The sequence below is a fragment of the Lineus longissimus genome, chromosome 11, assembly GCF_910592395.1.
Source record: "Lineus longissimus chromosome 11, tnLinLong1.2, whole genome shotgun sequence".
Taxonomy (NCBI): Eukaryota; Metazoa; Nemertea; class Pilidiophora; order Heteronemertea; family Lineidae; genus Lineus; species Lineus longissimus.
In genome coordinates, this window is record NC_088318.1 from 12927690 (window position 1) to 12944936 (window position 17247).

At 41.9% G+C, this 17247-nt stretch overlaps 1 protein-coding gene across 22 annotated transcripts; it reads left to right on the forward strand.

Moving 5' to 3' along the window:
• The first annotated feature begins 213 nt into the window (after positions 1-213).
• On the forward strand, positions 214-12792 carry LOC135496245 (uncharacterized). Of its 22 annotated transcripts, none has more exons than XM_064785465.1 (7): positions 214-319; positions 1674-1731; positions 3206-3261; positions 4652-4799; positions 9376-9498; positions 10014-10168; positions 10388-12791. In XM_064785465.1, the coding sequence occupies exons 5-7, from the start codon at positions 9396-9398 to the stop codon at positions 10664-10666; spliced, it is 537 nt and encodes a 178-aa protein (XP_064641535.1). In that variant the 5' UTR covers positions 214-319; positions 1674-1731; positions 3206-3261; positions 4652-4799; positions 9376-9395; the 3' UTR covers positions 10667-12791. The 22 variants fall into 22 exon arrangements, with proteins under 22 accessions (XP_064641535.1, XP_064641525.1, XP_064641515.1 ...); XM_064785455.1 differs by lacking the exons at positions 4652-4799; positions 9376-9498 and adding exons at positions 5607-5765; positions 7401-7536; XM_064785445.1 differs by lacking the exons at positions 4652-4799; positions 9376-9498 and adding an exon at positions 8711-8840 and having other exon boundaries at positions 10388-12792.
• Positions 12793-17247: the final 4455 nt, after the last annotated feature.

Genomic DNA, 17247 nt, shown 5'->3' on the forward strand with positions numbered 1-17247 from the left:
TTTTTACGTCATCGCGAGCGACTATTGAAAACCACTGGTATCATACGAAGATGAAATTTTGTAAACAAAAGTGACAAATCAATCAATAAATCCGTTCTATAACAGGGCATGTGATTTCTTCTTTAGCCTATCATCGAGCAAGCTTATTTTTGGAAGCATCACCGCCTATATAAATGTTCTGTAACTATTTAAAGCCTCAGCATACAATGGGAATTTCTCATCGGTGACAGTATCGACAGGGGACGCTGGATGTGATCAGTTTCTGATTGTACAGATTATGCACCTTTTGTTATTGAAAAGGATACGGCGACACTAAACCGTGAGTTTCATTGTTGTCATGTGTCCCGGGGAGAGCTACAACTTCTATTTTCAATCTTATCATGTCTGATTAATTAAAATAACAGGGTCCAATAAAGCAAATGCCACACACTCAGTACAGGAATTCGACCCCCCCCCCCCCGCAATCTGAGCCCTGAAACTATACCCTAGCCATATCTTGATCTTCCAATGCGATAGGCAAGAATCCGGATCGGCGTACAGTACTAGTAGCCTATATCATTTGGACTTTACTATATACGCCACCTCATCGTGGAGGCTACGGATTGTTTTGTCAAGAAGGAAGGAAGGCGAATAACACCATTCCGTTCACGAGACACGCATGTTTCGCAGCCCATGGTGCGAAGAATTCTCGATCGGACGAACATAGCCCGATCAGACCATCGCCTACCGATCAGCCCCCCGATCAGCCTGCGTCAGTCTCTGCTCCGCGTCATGCCCAGGGAGCTTGATCAACGCGTACCTCGATCAACTCTATTCCAAAGAAAATAATGACCAATCTAAACGTTTTATTTATGTTTGAGTTTAATTTATACATGTTTATGGAAATCCATAGCCTGGGACATTCTAGTGATATTCTCGGATTGCAGTTGGACATTCTGTTCCTTGGACTGCGATTTCGTTTACATCGGTTTTCAATCCCCTGTCTGCACCTATTCTCTACACCCTTCTTTAACCACGACTCTAGTCAGTTATTCCCTGCACCTTCCTTTAATCACTATCCCGGTTATCATCCGGGGCTCTTGACAACTGAAGCAATTGCCTTTTTAGCCCCACCCAAGAAAGATCGTCGGCGTTTGCATACAATTATAATCGTCAGACAGACAATCGCATGAATCGGTCAAGGACATATTAATGTTTACTGCATCGTACCGCAAGACTCGTTTTCCAGCGGATTGAAAACTATTGATTGTTTGTGATCCTGGTCTCTGTGAAATCCCCATCACTTTTTGTTGCTGAAAAACCGGCGTATGTAACATTACGGTTATAATTTTGCTAATTTTGATGCGGTTTGTAGGCTATACTCCTGTTGCTGTGAAAAGGAGAAAATCTTCATTGAAATCGCTCCGAGCATATGAAGATGTGGGCTTTTTAGCGCAAAACCTTTTTCACGGAGAGTGCCCCGGACAAGACGGAGTATAGAGACTGACGCAAGCAGATCGGGCTACGATCGGCCCATCGGGGATCGAGGATCCTTATACCCTGTGGCCCTGGCCTGCATGGCTCGTGAACGGACAGGGGTATCATATTCCTTCAAATCTAGCAGAACAGTCAGCGACACATATACTTTCTGATATTCAAACATGTGGTGATTGGTGTATCATCTCTAATTGCAGTTGACCTTTGTCGAAAGCCTTTGGCTGCTTATGGCTCTGGGGAGACGTTGTCGTTGGGGTGAGTGAAATAAATTGTCCAGTTCGTTGCCAGTCGATCGAATACGTAGCAAATAGGCTTATGGTGATTGGGCAACAGCTCACTAAAAGATGGTACATATAATAATCAACAAATAATAAAGTATTGCTGTGATATGAGGTGTGTTTGTTTAAGCGATAATTATATTCCTCAATCAAGCGTGAACTGGTTCGATTTACAGTAAGATAGGAGAGACCCCTTGCGGCGACTTCGTGTAACTTTAATCTGACCCACCTAGCTCCTGCCTGTGTCTCCCTTTAAAACTTTGTGGTTGGCATCAGCTCACTGAAAGACTGGTACCAGTGTGAATCTTGCTATGAGGAAGCTGAGGAGACGCGGTTCTCATGTCTTTTGAATTTCTTGGTGGCATTTAATATCCATCTTTCTTGAAATTTAAAACCTCAGAAACAAAATTACTTTGAAGATCGTTTTACACCCATGAAATGATGCCAGGAGCAACAACAGCCATGAGCAGATGACTGGGAAGCGCGTGATGATTGTCAACAACCGCGTTCCCTGGCTAATCCTCTGTAATCATGACAGTAGAAAACGGTATATGTAGCACCCATGTTGCTCAGGCTGTAAAGTTGCGCAACACGCTGTTGTTTTGTGATCCGATTTCAAAGTCACAAATCATTTGATAGTTGAATTGGAGTTGAATGTAATCAACGATCATACAGCACTGCAGTACGCTAGACGGGAACGGCGGCTACATGCACTGCCTCCGGTGTGTTGGGCGTTGCTTCAATATCGTGTGCTTGAATTGAGAGGCAGTCAATTGCTATCGAAATCAGTAGTTAGTGTGCTGATCGAACATTGATGAGCTCTGGTTTAAATTCTCTGCTTTATTTCATTTACTTTCCAAATTTGATTCAAAAGTAATGTGAGGAGATTTCGTTCGCAAATTCATGTGTGGATTTTGTTCGGATGGATTTGGGTGAAGAATGATGTTCATGATACATGTATATCCACATCCATTCAAAAGTAAGGAATCCCCATCATGCATCTCCCCAGTCCCTACACGCTTTCTGTTAATTCCTTTTTTGCGCTAATCGCCATAAAATCAACGGTCTTTTGATTGATCGATTGATTGATTTACTGTACAGGTTTTCTGTTGAATTTGACCAAAGTGTGTTGACCACGATGGCTTTTTGCCAACAAGGACTCCGTAAAGAAATCTTACCATGTGTTATCGCCCATTTCTTACGCCTGCTAATGAAACTATGTATGCTTATATCATAAAACGAAATGTGTACTTTTGGATTAAATTTCCTTTTCAGAGGAATGATAAAATCTTCACCACGTTCGAAGTTATACATGTAATGCCCAATAACCAACCTATAGCTGTGACCCCATGGAGATGTCATAAGGATGAGCTAATTAAGATGCGAAATACCGTGCTGGCTTCTCTGAGCATGACCCTGGAAATGAACCCCTTATTTTTGGTTACTTTCAGGCCACCGAAATTCCTCCTCCACCGATTACAGTAATGTCACCGACGCCATTCATAAGGTGCGCGTAATGATCACCCTCACTGTCCTTTGCGTTACCGGAGTCTTATTCCTTCTTCTTTTTGTTTATTGCATTCGTCGAAGATGTGATAGTAAGTTGCATTTCTGTAACTCCTATTTTTGTGATTTCTTATCCAGTGAATTAAGGGATGCTGACTACCGCATAAACACAATGGGCTTCCACTTCTACAGCTTTAGAATGATTTTGTGTAGTGCGTTCATCATTGGGGGTGTAGTGCTCCTGGTCATATCATATATTTGCGACTGTACACAATGTATTCTCTGTTTTGTCAGCATGCCCGTCGTGGTGATAAAAACAACCGTTTAGGGCCAATTCCCGAAAGTAAAAACTTATGTGGGGTTAGTTCAGGTGGATCAATCGTCCAATCAAAAGTGCCGAATTCTGCATCCTCGGCTTGCCCGGTTTCCCAGAAGTGTTCAAGCCTTCGTCAACCGACAATTGGCAAATTGAGTGATTTTCACCTGTTTATCTAATACTAGGCATCAAGTTTCGGCATTTTTGTCAAAATATTTTATTTCAAAAATCTATTTCCCCCAAAGTGCATACAACCAGCGGTAAGTATGCCGATTCGGCCACTGCTGATGCATGGGGCGAGTTAATTCAAACTTAGGTCTACGTGTATACTGCCATTAGCCGTTGTCTTGTCTGCAAAAGTGCCGTTGCCTTGTCTGCGAAAGCAAAACGATTATGACAATACATACTATACCGTATGTACATGAATGAATAAAAAATTTAATGAAGAGAAAAAAGTGTTGGATACACGGAGAGTCGAACCCGTGACCACCAGATCGAAAGTCCAGCATTCTAACCGTTGAACCACAGAGTTCTTCATGTTAGAAATTTTCCTCGCCTGTAATAGCCAGGCTATGGCGATATGAACCTTGTGTGAAATAGAGCGAATTTATATTTCACACAAGCTTCAGATCACCATGATGTTGAATTCGTTGAGAATTGTGTGTGTGGTTGCCACTTGATGGAGGCCCTTTGCCAGCAATAAATTATACGTGTACAAAATTTGTCAATGCCCGACACCGCCAAGAAAATTATTCTCAGTTTCAAAAGCCCATAATGTCAATGCAGCATTCAGCATCACTTACCCGGAGAACTAAGAAATGACAAAGGAGTTATAGATTGCAACGACTCGAGTAGGCTATAAGGTACAATACTGAGATGGCGTTCCACGTGGGCTATCTTATGCAATATCGGTGATTGTGATGATAATTGTGAGACTGAGATGGCACACATCAAACGCCACCAACACACTAATGATTCCCCCTTATACTTATCCCCTTGTAATTTCTTATTCATACGTCGAAGATCTCATAGTTGCAATTTACTTAGTATATATTTTTTACGATTTTTTATCCAGTAGTTAAGTGGTGACTGCCGCATGACGAACAGTATGGCCTACTACAATTTCGGAAGATATTTTATCATAGCAATCAGCGTAGGGGGAGTTATATTAATATTCGTAATCTTAATTTGCCGCAAGTTTTGCAGACGACGTGACGGCACACGTAAGTTCAGGAGGATGTTGTCACTAACTGGTGTTAGTTTTGTTTAGTTACGCTACATAAAGTCATTTCAACTAATTGTCAGCAGAAAAGCGAAGTTAATGAAGGCGTCCATGAAGGCAAAAGTATAGAAGGCTCGCTCATATATCTCTTATGAAGGCAAAAGCATTTTAGGATATGATTAGAAGTATACAGTGGCATGTAACTTTCCTTATGCTGGATGTACTGCGAAGAAAGTTATTTTAACGTTGAAGAAGCCCGCGCATTCGATATGCGGTACCAAGCAGCGCTTTGCTGGAAAAGAAACCACAATAATAAAAACACAAAATCACAAAGTCATAAAACTCAACTTATCATCAAATCTTCGACCTTAAAGGGGATGCGTTCCCTGAGCTTGCATGAAAGCAAAATTAAAAAGAAATAGGAGTGTGACGCCACACTTCGCGTTAAAATGTCGGTGGCATCACCGTTGTTTGTCATCCTGACTCTCATGCGTTTGCGTCACCACTATCGAGATCCACGTCAGTGATTTAGCGATCTCAAAACATTGCAAGGTCAAAATGTGTTGTTGGAAGCAGGGGTAATCCTTTCAAAGTCCCGCGCCGAGGTGCTCAGTCGGTGTTGAAAACGAACGCTATTTCCAATTAATTATTTGGCGATAATACGCACGATATCCTGATGACGTGGTCATATCTTGTCTTCTGACGTTACTGCTAACGTTATTTGAGCAACTGGGCCCTGTGCATTACCTCTTTTTGTCTTACCTTTGTCGAAGATTTGATAGTTAGTTGTGTTTTATATCTCCTACAGTATGTTTGTGAATACTTATCCAGTAAAGTGATTGCCACAAGGACAGAATGGCCTTAAACGTAAGAGGGATTGCCATCGCAACGTCCGTATTGGGGGGATTTATACTCCTAATCTTAATCCGATATTTTTGCCTTCGTAGTGGACGGAACGGTAGTGCGCGTAAGTTCGCATGGTGTTGTCTCAGTACGTGTAACTGTTTTAGTAGGTACTGTTTTAGTAGATATTATGGGAGTAATTTAATTATCAAAAGAAGGAAAACATTTTGTATCACCTTGCATTTAGCATTGCCTGACACAAAGCTACTTCCCAACGTTGAATATTTCATTGAGCAACTCAAGTGTACTAATTACCAATCGTTTATACGTCGTCTGCGAAAGCTACTAAAGATTTGATCTGGATCACAACTCCACAAGTGCTGGATGCTGCCATGACAGTCATTCCGAAGTCAATAAAACCCTTGTCAAAGATGCGGCACTCGGCGATGCTGCTGACGATAAGAAAACAAAACGTTGTTCTATCAGCTATAGATGTTCGAATTTTAAAGACCTCTTCTGCACGGCATGATCTCGCCGCGGACATTCCTCTGTGTGTGCTCCCAGGGCCCGGGCTGTGTAGGTGATCATTTCGCGTTCCATGTGAGATCCCCCCCCCCCTCCTGCGAACGCTAACGAGGTCGAAAAATCTGGTATCTTTATTTTCCTTGGCCACCAGTAAATACAATGAACACACCACGGCGCATCCCTTTAAGGCCAGGTCCAGGACAGTGATAGTGATTCCGCGTCATGTCGACCAGGCACGTTAGTCGTGGCATCACTGTTGTTGTATGCCGGGGTTGTAAGTTCAAGAAATTACTGCACAAGGTGGGCATGCTCGCACGGCATTCGTCTTAGTAATGATAGTGAGGCTCATACTCCCATCTAATTTTGTGGTTTCTTATCTAGTAAACTGACTGCCTCATGGATAAAATGGAGTTTGGACTAGATATCGTCTTTGTAGCATTCGGTATTGTTGGAGCTATTATCATAATGGGTGGCTACTGTCTAATTCGCAGACAGTTAAACGGCGGTACCTGTAAGTTTACATGATGTTGTCGTTTTTAGATTCTTTTTGGTTACATGTTTTTCTCAGTCAAACATCACAACAGCAACATAATAGCAGTAGTTGAAACATTTCAACAGATGATGTACAGAAAGGGTGATGTGAATATAGATGGATATTAAATGCCTTTGCTTCAGTTTTTATTGAGGCGGCGTGGTACTGGTTAAAGCATTTGCCAATCTTGATTTCCCGATACATAATGAACGTCGTCTGCAAAAGCAAATAAAGGTTATGACTGTGAGAAAGACGGAATACCAAAATTATTCCAAAATGTTCTGAACTTCCGCCTTGCTAATTCCAAGAAACGCGATTTTGGTAAGCCATCCTGTTCGCACGATTCATTGGATATGGAACACACAAGGTATAGGAGTAAAAGGCAACTCACTGTATCAGATATTCGACGGATGCAATAAACGATGCTAAAAAGAGAAGTGATATATAGTGATTATTTCGGTCCCCTCATGGGCTATATCTAGGCGTGTTGTAGGTGATGTGAATGCAGTTGGTGTTCGTGGATTTAGCAGTTCAATGAATAACATAACATACATGGAGAGCAAATGATCACCATCACACCGATGTGCCAATGATTAACATAAAACCTAACTTTTTTCTTGTCTTTTGTTCTAAACATCGAAAATCTGATGATACATTATAGCTGAACGTTTTATAACTCCTTTTTTGTGGTTTCTTATCCAGTAAGCAGACCACCGCATAGACACAATGAACTTCTTCGATGGACTAAAGATTTTCTTCATAGCATCGAGCATTGTTGGAGCTATCATCCTAATCGGTTGCTGTTGTAGCCTCCGCTGCCAACTTAACGGCGGAACATGTAAGTTCGACTGGTGTTGTCATATTTTGAATATTATTTTAGTTAATTCCCAGTCTGACTACACCTTCGCAAAGAAAAAATACTACTTGCCAAGTGTCAAGTGTCAACAAAATACTTACTACTAGCCAGGTTGGAAAAAAATCAGCTTAACCATGATGTACGGACATATTCCCATGCCAATAAAGATTATAATTTGAACAAGAAAGAATATGGCTATCATCGAAACTGCGCTCAATATCATTTCAAAGTCGCACCCTGATCTTCAGGCCATTTACACTTGTTATTTCACCTGAAAACGTGTTTACATCTGAAAAATATTGATCAATATTCCCCACTGACTCTGAGTGACCAAACCTTGCTGTAACAGCCTGTCAACAAAATAGCCAAGGTGAAAAGGTTAAGCTTACGTCTGCGAATGCAAATATCAAATGAAGATAATGATTGGGCATTGGGGCAATAATGATTATGGTAATGGACGCTGTTCCAAAGTACATCCTATCTTCGAGACATTTGGTGTCACTCGTACCTCCCTTCAAAAGTCGAAATGTGTTGGAGGGGAGGCGGTGTCTTCATATCGTAATCAGTATCAGTTCACTGGAGGAGTTATGAAATACATGCAGACCTTCTAAGATTTATTGCATAAGGTGGCCAACATGGGATGCGAAATGTGATGCGCCCTACCACTGCCTTTACGGGAGTCGCCTACTCCCATTTCTCATCATGCGTTTATGTTATTGCATTCGAAGAATTAATAGTAAGTTACTGAAAATAGAGTTCAATATCTAAATGTACTTTCAATTGCATTCGCAAATTTGAAAACTGTACAACAGCCACGTCGTCTACGAAGGTAAATAAACGTTATGAAAGGGCATCCGTGACGCGGCCTTTCGGATAACATCCTCGGCGCAATTGCAGAAGCTCTCATTAAATTAAAGTATCTCTTAACTGGATAAGAAACTACAAGGAGTTGAGATTCAGCTTACTAGAAAATCTTCGATGGATCCAAAAACGACAGGAAAATGGTGTATACGTGACTGGGATATAGTGGTCATTTTATGCATGGCCTGTCTGACAGACCACAGGTACATGAAGATCAACACGTTTTATTCCGTTCGTTGAAGATTTGATAGTAATAGTTGCTAACAACTGCTGTATCTTGTGATTTTGTATTCAGTCAACTGACGTAGACAAAATGAGCCTCTGGGAGATTGGAACGATTATCTTCGCAGTATCCAGTATTGGTGGAGTTATGCTCCTACTATGTTTCTTTATTTGCTTCCTCAGACGAAGAAACGGCAGTTCATGTAAGTTCGCGTTATCGGTATGTTGTCGAGTATATCATTTCCATGTGCGTGTAGCTATTTCCTAATCTGACTAAATGCTATGCCAATGACAGCTATGTAGAAGAAAACAAGAGAAGTTTCAATTTCAGCTTAAATGTTCAACCGTCACGTCGTCCACGAAGGCAAAAATAAAGTCTATGATTGCGAGCATGAACTCCCCGGGTCCATCGTTGAGGTCCATGCGGCAGTCAGCATTCACGGCGTTATATGAATGTAACTTATCAAATCTTCGACATCTTACCACATAACAATAAGTTCAATAAGAGGTAAAGAGTCTCGGAGCCTTGTGTATCAAGGTGATAGGGGGATGAAATAAACGGCAAGAAATGTATATAGGAGTAGGACTCCGTCTGGCTTATGTCATCTCGCGCTCCGTGTGACGCCATGCTGTTGAGGTGAAGTCGTGCTTCTTTTTTCTCAGAAATTGGATTCGTCATGGATTTGTTGTTATTAGGCGCTTTACAACTCCTGTTTTTTTTTGTGATTCCATATCAAGTAATCTGACTGCAGCATAGAATGGACGTCTTCGAAAGGGTGATGATTTTCTTCGCTGTGCCCATCATTGTGGGAGTAATGCTCTCAATTTGCTGCTTTGTTTGTCTTCGCAGACGCTGTGACAGTAAGTTGAAATGTTTAACTTCTCTTGATATGGAATTTTGCTTGCGCATGAACATTTTATTGTGCTCCAAACTGGGATGCTTTATTTGCCTTCGCAGACAACACGGTCATGATATAACGATAATTTTCAACTTATCTCCTTTTGACATGACAGGACTGCATTGGTCCAGCTACTGACAAAACACAAAAACCCTCGAAGCCGCATGTTTGCGGATATTTTAAGCGGGAAAAGGTGTAGGAATGTAGAGCAGGGTTACGATGTGATTTTTGGCCTGTTGGTTGACTCGCTTGAAGCGAACTGGTATCTTTGCAACGTCTTCACGGTAGGACCGTGAGGTCATTCGTGTTTTCTCGGGGGGGGGGTTGAGAAAAAAATGTCCGGGAGGATTAGAGAAAATGGTGAAGATCACTCAGTTTGTAAGACCAAGGAGATTACGACCTAAAACAGCAGTCGACCTGTTGGTGTAGAAGAGTTACATTGTGTATTCTTTTGTTGAAACAGCCTTGCATTTTTAGGGAATGACTCCGTTTCTGAGGCCTCCAACCCAGAGGTTGTCAAGCCTCCACCAACCTACGAAGAGGTGGTCGGGTCGAATAACTTTCCCGTACGCCAGGATGGGGCGGCTAGTAATGGCTACACCATGAACGTTGCTACGATTGGAAACCTACAGGTACTTTTTGTATTCTGCGGCGGTGCAACATATTTTGGTTAAGGGATGCAGCATCTTATTTTGTTAATGCGATGTTTAAAACTATCACTTTGGTGCGGTTGCAGCCTAGCCACTACAACTGCCCGACATTTCGCTACCTGCCCACAGCTCCGACCAGCAACAGCGCCACTTGTCGATTTTATCGTTGATAAGCATCCATGTACTCTCTCTCTTTGACAGATGCAGGTACAACAGCCACCATCCTACGACAGTTTATCTGCAGTGACTACGGGACTGTCAGCACAACCAACCACGCCAGAAAACACGTCCAGCAATCCGCCCAACCCTGCAGACAATCAAACCGAGACACGAGCCGAACCCAGTGTTGCTGAAACCCCACAGCCAACGAGCGGTGCTCCGGACTCGCCGGACGGAATCTGCGCTGTGACAATGCCGCCATCCTGCTCTGACCAAGTCCCATTAGCTGAACAGGAACAGGGGTCCGCACTGCCAGTTTAGGAGAAAAGGAACAACTTTCGGAAGCCGAAGCAAACCTCTGACACGTGCACTCGCTCCCTCTATATATATATATATATATTGGTAAAAACATTTCTTCAACGCGAGTACGTACTGAAAACATTTTACGGAGTCCACTCTTATATTCACCCGCTTAAGTATTGGAGTAAAAACGTGTTCGATTGGACTATTCACATGTGAAGACACTTTTCTTAATATTGTACAACCATTCTTAGCCACGGATGAACGTTCAATGAGACAATAGTATCACAACTGTATGGAAGTACAGCTGCAGCAGTTTGCCTGTTATACTTCGCCCATACTTATAAAGTTTGATGCTAACAAATCCTATCAAAACAACTGAGGCTCAAGCACCAACCAACCTCGACAGTCTCATCCATGGTTGTGACGACAAGGACGGTTTCGCTAACACAGGCTCTACAAATTAATATATAGCATTCGGATTCACAGGCATTAATTTCGTGTTAAATTATTTTTAGATGTAATTATTGTACATGTATGAGCAATTTATTCTTATCTAACCAGTATTATTAATTTTTCATCTGATGTCGTGTCACATTTTCCTGCCTGGTTAAATTTTATAACTTTCCCGGGGTAAATTTGATCACTCTTTGTTTTTGTAATTATGATATTAAGGTAAGCGAATTTGGACGCTTTCTCAAAATTACTGTAAAATACTGATAATCGTTCGATGAGGTGTATTGGATGTCGATGGATTGATGACATTGATAATGGCAGGAAGTCATGTGACCTGACGTCATCACGTTCTCCTCTGACACCTCCCTTGAAGGAACAACCTGATTGCGCCCCTTAACGTAGGATTGTCGTGATATTATCATTACTAGAACTATTTTAATTGATTGATTTGTTGATTGATTATTTATTTATTTATTTATTTATTTATAACCTGGTAGGCTTAATATCGTTGACACTGAGTCAGTTCTGCGGACGTCAAAATGAGTAAAGTGATTTCGTTTAAATGAACACATGACTTTACTGTGATAAATTTCTATTAGTGTTGTATTTTATGATTTTGCTTCGTTTTGATGTTTATAATTCAACGTCCGGCTCAGATATTAAGGACTGACTGACCGTCTCAATATTGTCACAACCTCCGCACTAAAGAGCACAGATTGAGTGTCATTGGTTGAATGACTGACAGTCTTGATATTGTCACAACCTCCTCAATATAGAGCATGGATTGAGTGTCATTGGTTGACTGACTGACCGTCTGAGGTTTTGCAACTGGCGGACTACGAACATGTTTCTTTATTTTAGTCGGCACCGAGAATAGTAACCTATAACCGGATATGTATTGTAAGGGGACATCAAATAGAGGAGGTACTTCATTATGTTACACCAGGAAGGTTCCGCTCGTGGCATTCATCAAACTACAGTACATGTACTAGTATCTATAAGGATACGACGTCGGTAATTTCAGGAAACTCCGAAAGGAGTTAACTTGAACTTTTTCTTGCTTAGTTCGAAGTCTCCCTAAGATGGTCTTGACACACCGTATGTATAAAATTCAATAAACTATTTTGATAAAGGGTTTGTTGTTACGTTGAGCTAATGACCCATGTGCTCAGGTTGAAACCTTTCAGGTCAAGATGCCGAGAGAGCTAGCTCCAGGCTACCCCAGTTTCGGCCATACCCGTGATGATAAACATATTCTTGTCTCCAAGTAAACATTCAATCTAATGTACAGTGCCTCTATGGACTTTTCTGAGACATCATGTGTAAAGCAAAGCAGATTACAGCCGTGCAGCGTGCTAGGTTGTGATTATGTCTTCATGACGGGCACTTGATTTAGAAGGCTTTATGCTGAATAGATCCTTTTCTGGACGACTCGTAGAAGCTGAGATGGTACAAATGTATGTCAAACTGGCTGCATTGTAGAAATGTTGTGATAATGTGGCTTCATACGGCCAACTGATGCGTGACCTAGGTTGTGACAATGTCTTCATGTCGACCGAGTCGTGGTGATGACTACGATTGTAACTTCGTTATGTCTTTAATTGCACTAGGTCAAATATACAGGTGGAATATCAATAAAGAAACATTCGTCAATTAGATTGCTGATTGTGACCGTAGGAGTCCGACCCCTCCATTTTTTCTATAGGGCTTCTGCGGCCATGGTCAAGAATGTGGCTTGTTTTGCACTTTTTGAGTAGGATGATCATTCCCAGCATCTGAGCCCCACCCTTCAATTTCATTACTACCTGGTGTTTCGTTACTACCTCATGGCAGTTGATGTTTGCTTCTTCAAGTCTGGTTACTCTAAGTTTAAATACATGTATTGATTGCGGTTCTGAACTGAGGGGCGGGGAACTTGTATAGTTGTATAGCCCTCGATTGCCTGTGGCGTGATAGTTGATTAAACCTATAGTTTTGACGCGCATGATCTCAGCTCGGGGCAAAAATTAATTTTTCCAATCGCATAATATATGAAAATTGGAAATATCACAGTCGGTCAAGCAAGAAAAGATCACTTTAAAAAAATGTCACCGTTTTTTCAGATTATGTTTAGTGTCAAAATCATGAACATCACACTGCATCACACCAACCGGAAGACACGGTCGACCCCCACGAGCATCCTTCCGCACTTGGGACCATCATATTGTCGAAGAGGTAAAAATTTCGAACGCTGATGGAGCTATCGTTTGCGGCATCGACGACAGTTTTCGACAGTGTTCGCAACCCTTACGAAGGGCTATACCAACGACGGTTAATGTATCTTCTGAAAATTCCCCGATTCCTCTTATGACCACACCTCAATAAAAAGCCACAGAAATAGCAAGATCTGGCAACTGATCATAGACATTTATTGATACCTACCTGGATACGGTTGAGGCTGCAGCGGAAGCGTTTCTCACGATATTGATCAGATTATGAGCCACACCTATACGGCACATGATGTATGACTACAGCGCTCCCGGCGATACGCGATTGTCTCGTTTCGAAGTTCCAGTATTAATTGTATATGTACCTTTTGACCTCCTTGTGATGTTTCCCCAGAATACCACAATGAAAGCAAAATACATCCCACTCCTAAGGGTGTATGCAACAAATTTGACCCAAACCAACAGATCTTTAATTGGTAATTAAAGTAAAAAAATCCTCATGTACCTTAGGACTCGCACTGTTTTTCAATGACTAGAAGACAAGAAATTATATGGCCAGAAGTCAATAGTGAAGAAACTTAATCAAGCATTTGAGATCATACGAGACAGTTGATTCGAACATGAATGGTACATGAGAGCAAGACTGTGACATTGTCTTTTTGTCAACACTTTGTCGCTCTATATAGCCTTTTCTGTTCTCTGTTTTGCAAGGAAGATTGTAACAGTATGTCTTACTGATAGGTTGTGACTATGTCTCCATGTGTGGCCCTTTGTTTACGAGGCCTTATAAATCCTTTCTGAGACATCATGCGTAAAGCAAGGCAGATTACAGCAGTAGGTTGTGATCATGTCTTCATGTCGGGCACTTGATTCAGAAGTCCATGGATGCTGTTGAAGGTGTGAGGCTGGGGGAATCCGCAATCATGGTCCATAATCCGCCTCCCTTTTCAGGTGGTAGCCTTAAATCTGCCAACGATGCGCCTGGAAATATGATGGGATGTCAGAAATTTGACAGGTATCATAAAAAAGCGCCATGGGATCGTATCATGATTTCAAGCTGCCACAAGATGCGACAAATCGAAATATCGAGGGGTAATCGCACTAAAAGAAAGGGACATCCTTCTGTAAAGTGGCTCAGGTGCCGTCACCCGCGAGTTGAGCATATTATATAAACAATATAGACATCAGTAAAGAGGCGCCTCTCCTGCTCCGTCTCCAGGAGCCCAAGGAAGTTATATATCTTCTCTAGATTATGATGACGTCCGTTCGTCGAACCTTGGTTTGAAAATCTTTTTTATAGATTCTTTTCTGAGACATCCTGTATAGTAAGGCACCAGTATGTCTTCCTGATGCGACAGAGCTAGGTTGTGACAATATCTTCATGCTTTTTGACGAGGTCTTCATGTAGGCTCCTTAATGCTCTACAGATACTTTTCTGCGAAAGGACAATGTCACAACCAACTCAACGTCGCTTCTGGCGCATGGCCTACCATTTTATGGGCCCGTTGTTCAAGCCAAGAGAATGCCTGGCGAACAGAATTTCCGGGCAACAAAGCATTTTTTTCTTGTGCTTTTGATCTGTGAGCTATTGATCATCATAGCCTCTAGAATCGTCAGAATACAACAGGGTCGGACTTTTTCCAAGGTGACAATTTCTCCTTCTACACCGGGATGGTAAGAATATCATTTGTGTCATGTAAGATTAATAAAATTGAAATAGATAAACATTAATTAAATAAACCAATTTTAAATTAGGTAATGATAAAAACGATTTTTCTGTTTTTTGTTGTTTTGTCCCAAAATTATTCTGTAGTATAGCCCCCCCCCCCCCCGAAGATGTCGTCATCACAATGCTCGTCTGACCACGAGGAGGCTTTTACCGGCGGCAGCTTTAAAATTTCGAACCCCGGTATATCATTCGATTTCACGTTTTATTTCTCAAATAAAGACATCTTTGGGCGGTAAGATCGTGAAAAAGATAGCACAGCACGTACTGGTTCTGATTTGAATGCGTTTCCTTCGGTATCGAGTGAATATAAACGATTTTTGTTCAGGTGTGCAAAAAATATTGACGGCGGCTTTGTGGCAAAATGGACGCATATTTGCAGCCCCGAAAAACATCAATTCTGCGTTCCACCGGCTTCACCAAGTTACACAAGCATTGTTTTTGTTTTCTATGTGTAATTTCATGTCGAATAATCTAGAGTGAGCGGGTGTTAACGGTATATTTGTGTGAAAATCGTCTTCAAACTGTTCGTCTGTGTTAAGATAGTTCAATACATTGTACATCGTACATTGTTTCATCGTCCTTCGCGCATGCGCGAAAAGCACGTGCTTTTGTGCGGTGTGCGGTACAGGGTGTGGTGTGTGGTTTGCGGGTGTGTGTGGCGGCGGGGGGGGGGGTACCCCGGCCACCATGTGCTTCTTCGCAAATGTAAATTACATATACTTTGTTCCCTATGCTGGGACAATGTGATGAGCTAAAAGTTTAGATGTATGTCCCTACAGGAAAGGCCAATGTCTCAACCTTAAAGAAAGATTTCTGGGTTGCAACCTCAGATGTCCCTCCAAAACAGGACAAAGAAGGCTAAAAATGATTCTCTGAGTTTGATCCCCAAACTCAAAACCTCAAAGTAGACCTGGAATGTTGTTCCAAAATAGGACGGAATTATAAAATGAAAATAGAGCTCACAGTTGAAACCTCAAATGTGCCTGAGCCAGAAGATGACAGTGTCATAAGCTCACAATGCATCTAAGAGATGAGACTTCGAATCTCTCAACCTCAAAATAGATCTCACAAAAGGTGTCTCTCCAGAATAGGACAATAAGCTTACAATACATTTTGTAGTTGAGACCTGTATGTCCCCCCAGAATAGGATAATGATATAAGCTGTAGGACCTGGCGTCACAATTGTCTCCTAAGCCTGAAAGACCTGGCTATGTAACCATGGAGCAACTGCTCCATTATGTAACAGAGGTGACAAAAAACATATATAAGCTCACAATACCTGTCGAGTTGAGACCGCCAATGTCACAACTTCAAAATAGAAGTGAGTTTAGACCTTAGACGTGTTCCTCCAAGAAAGGGCACTGTTATAAGCTCAACATAGATCTCTGAGTTGAGACCTCAGACGTGTCCCTCCAAGAAAGGGCACTGTTATAAGCTCGACATAGATCTCTGAGTTGAGACCTCAGACGTGTCCCTCCAAGAAAGGACACTGTTATAAGCTCGACATAGATCTCTGAGTTGAGACCTCAGACGTGTCCCTCCAAGAAAGGACACTGTTATAAGCTCGACATAGATCTCCGAGTTGAGACCTCAGACGTGTCCCTCCAAGAAAGGGCACTGTTATAAGCTGGACATAGATCTCTGAGTTGAGACCTCAGACGTGTCCCTCCAAGAAAGGACACTGTTATAAGCTCGACATAGATCTCCGAGTTGAGACCTCAGACGTGTCCCTCCAAGAAAGGGCACTGTTATAAGCTGGACATAGATCTCTGAGTTGAGACCTCAGACGTGTCCCTCCAAGAAAGGACACTGTTATAAGCTCGACATAGATCTCCGAGTTGAGACCTCAGACGTGTCCCTCCAAGAAAGGGCACTGTTATAAGCTCGACGTAGATCTCTGAGTTGAGACCTGAACTGTGGCTCCATAATGCTCACAATACATCTCTGAGTTCAGACTTGGGACCTCCAGTGTCACAACCTCAAAATTGATTCTACAGTTTTGATCTGAAATCAAATATCCCGCTATGTCCCCCTTTTTACAAATTTCTAGATCCCACTGAATATGTCTTAGGTGTTGCATTCTCATGGGCCCAGCAGGAGGAGGTGCCAACACTTGGCAACAGGAGAAATATCAAGGTGTTGTCATGTAAGGCTGCTATCACTAATCTTTGATATAAAATTGTCAGTTTGTGTCAAGAAGAGATTATTTC

What these genes read in the sequence shown, in the direction of transcription:
- LOC135496245 (XM_064785444.1), top strand. Translation starts at nt 2,694, where the DNA reads ATGATGTTCATGATACATGTATATCCACATCCATTCAAAA. An exon ending in ATATCCACATCCATTCAAAA is followed by an intron (nt 2,734 to 3,205) that starts GTAAGGAATCCC and finishes GGTTACTTTCAG; the next exon opens with GCCACCGAAATTCCTCCTCC. An exon ending in TCACCGACGCCATTCATAAG is followed by an intron (nt 3,262 to 8,710) that starts GTGCGCGTAATG and finishes TTTTGTATTCAG; the next exon opens with TCAACTGACGTAGACAAAAT.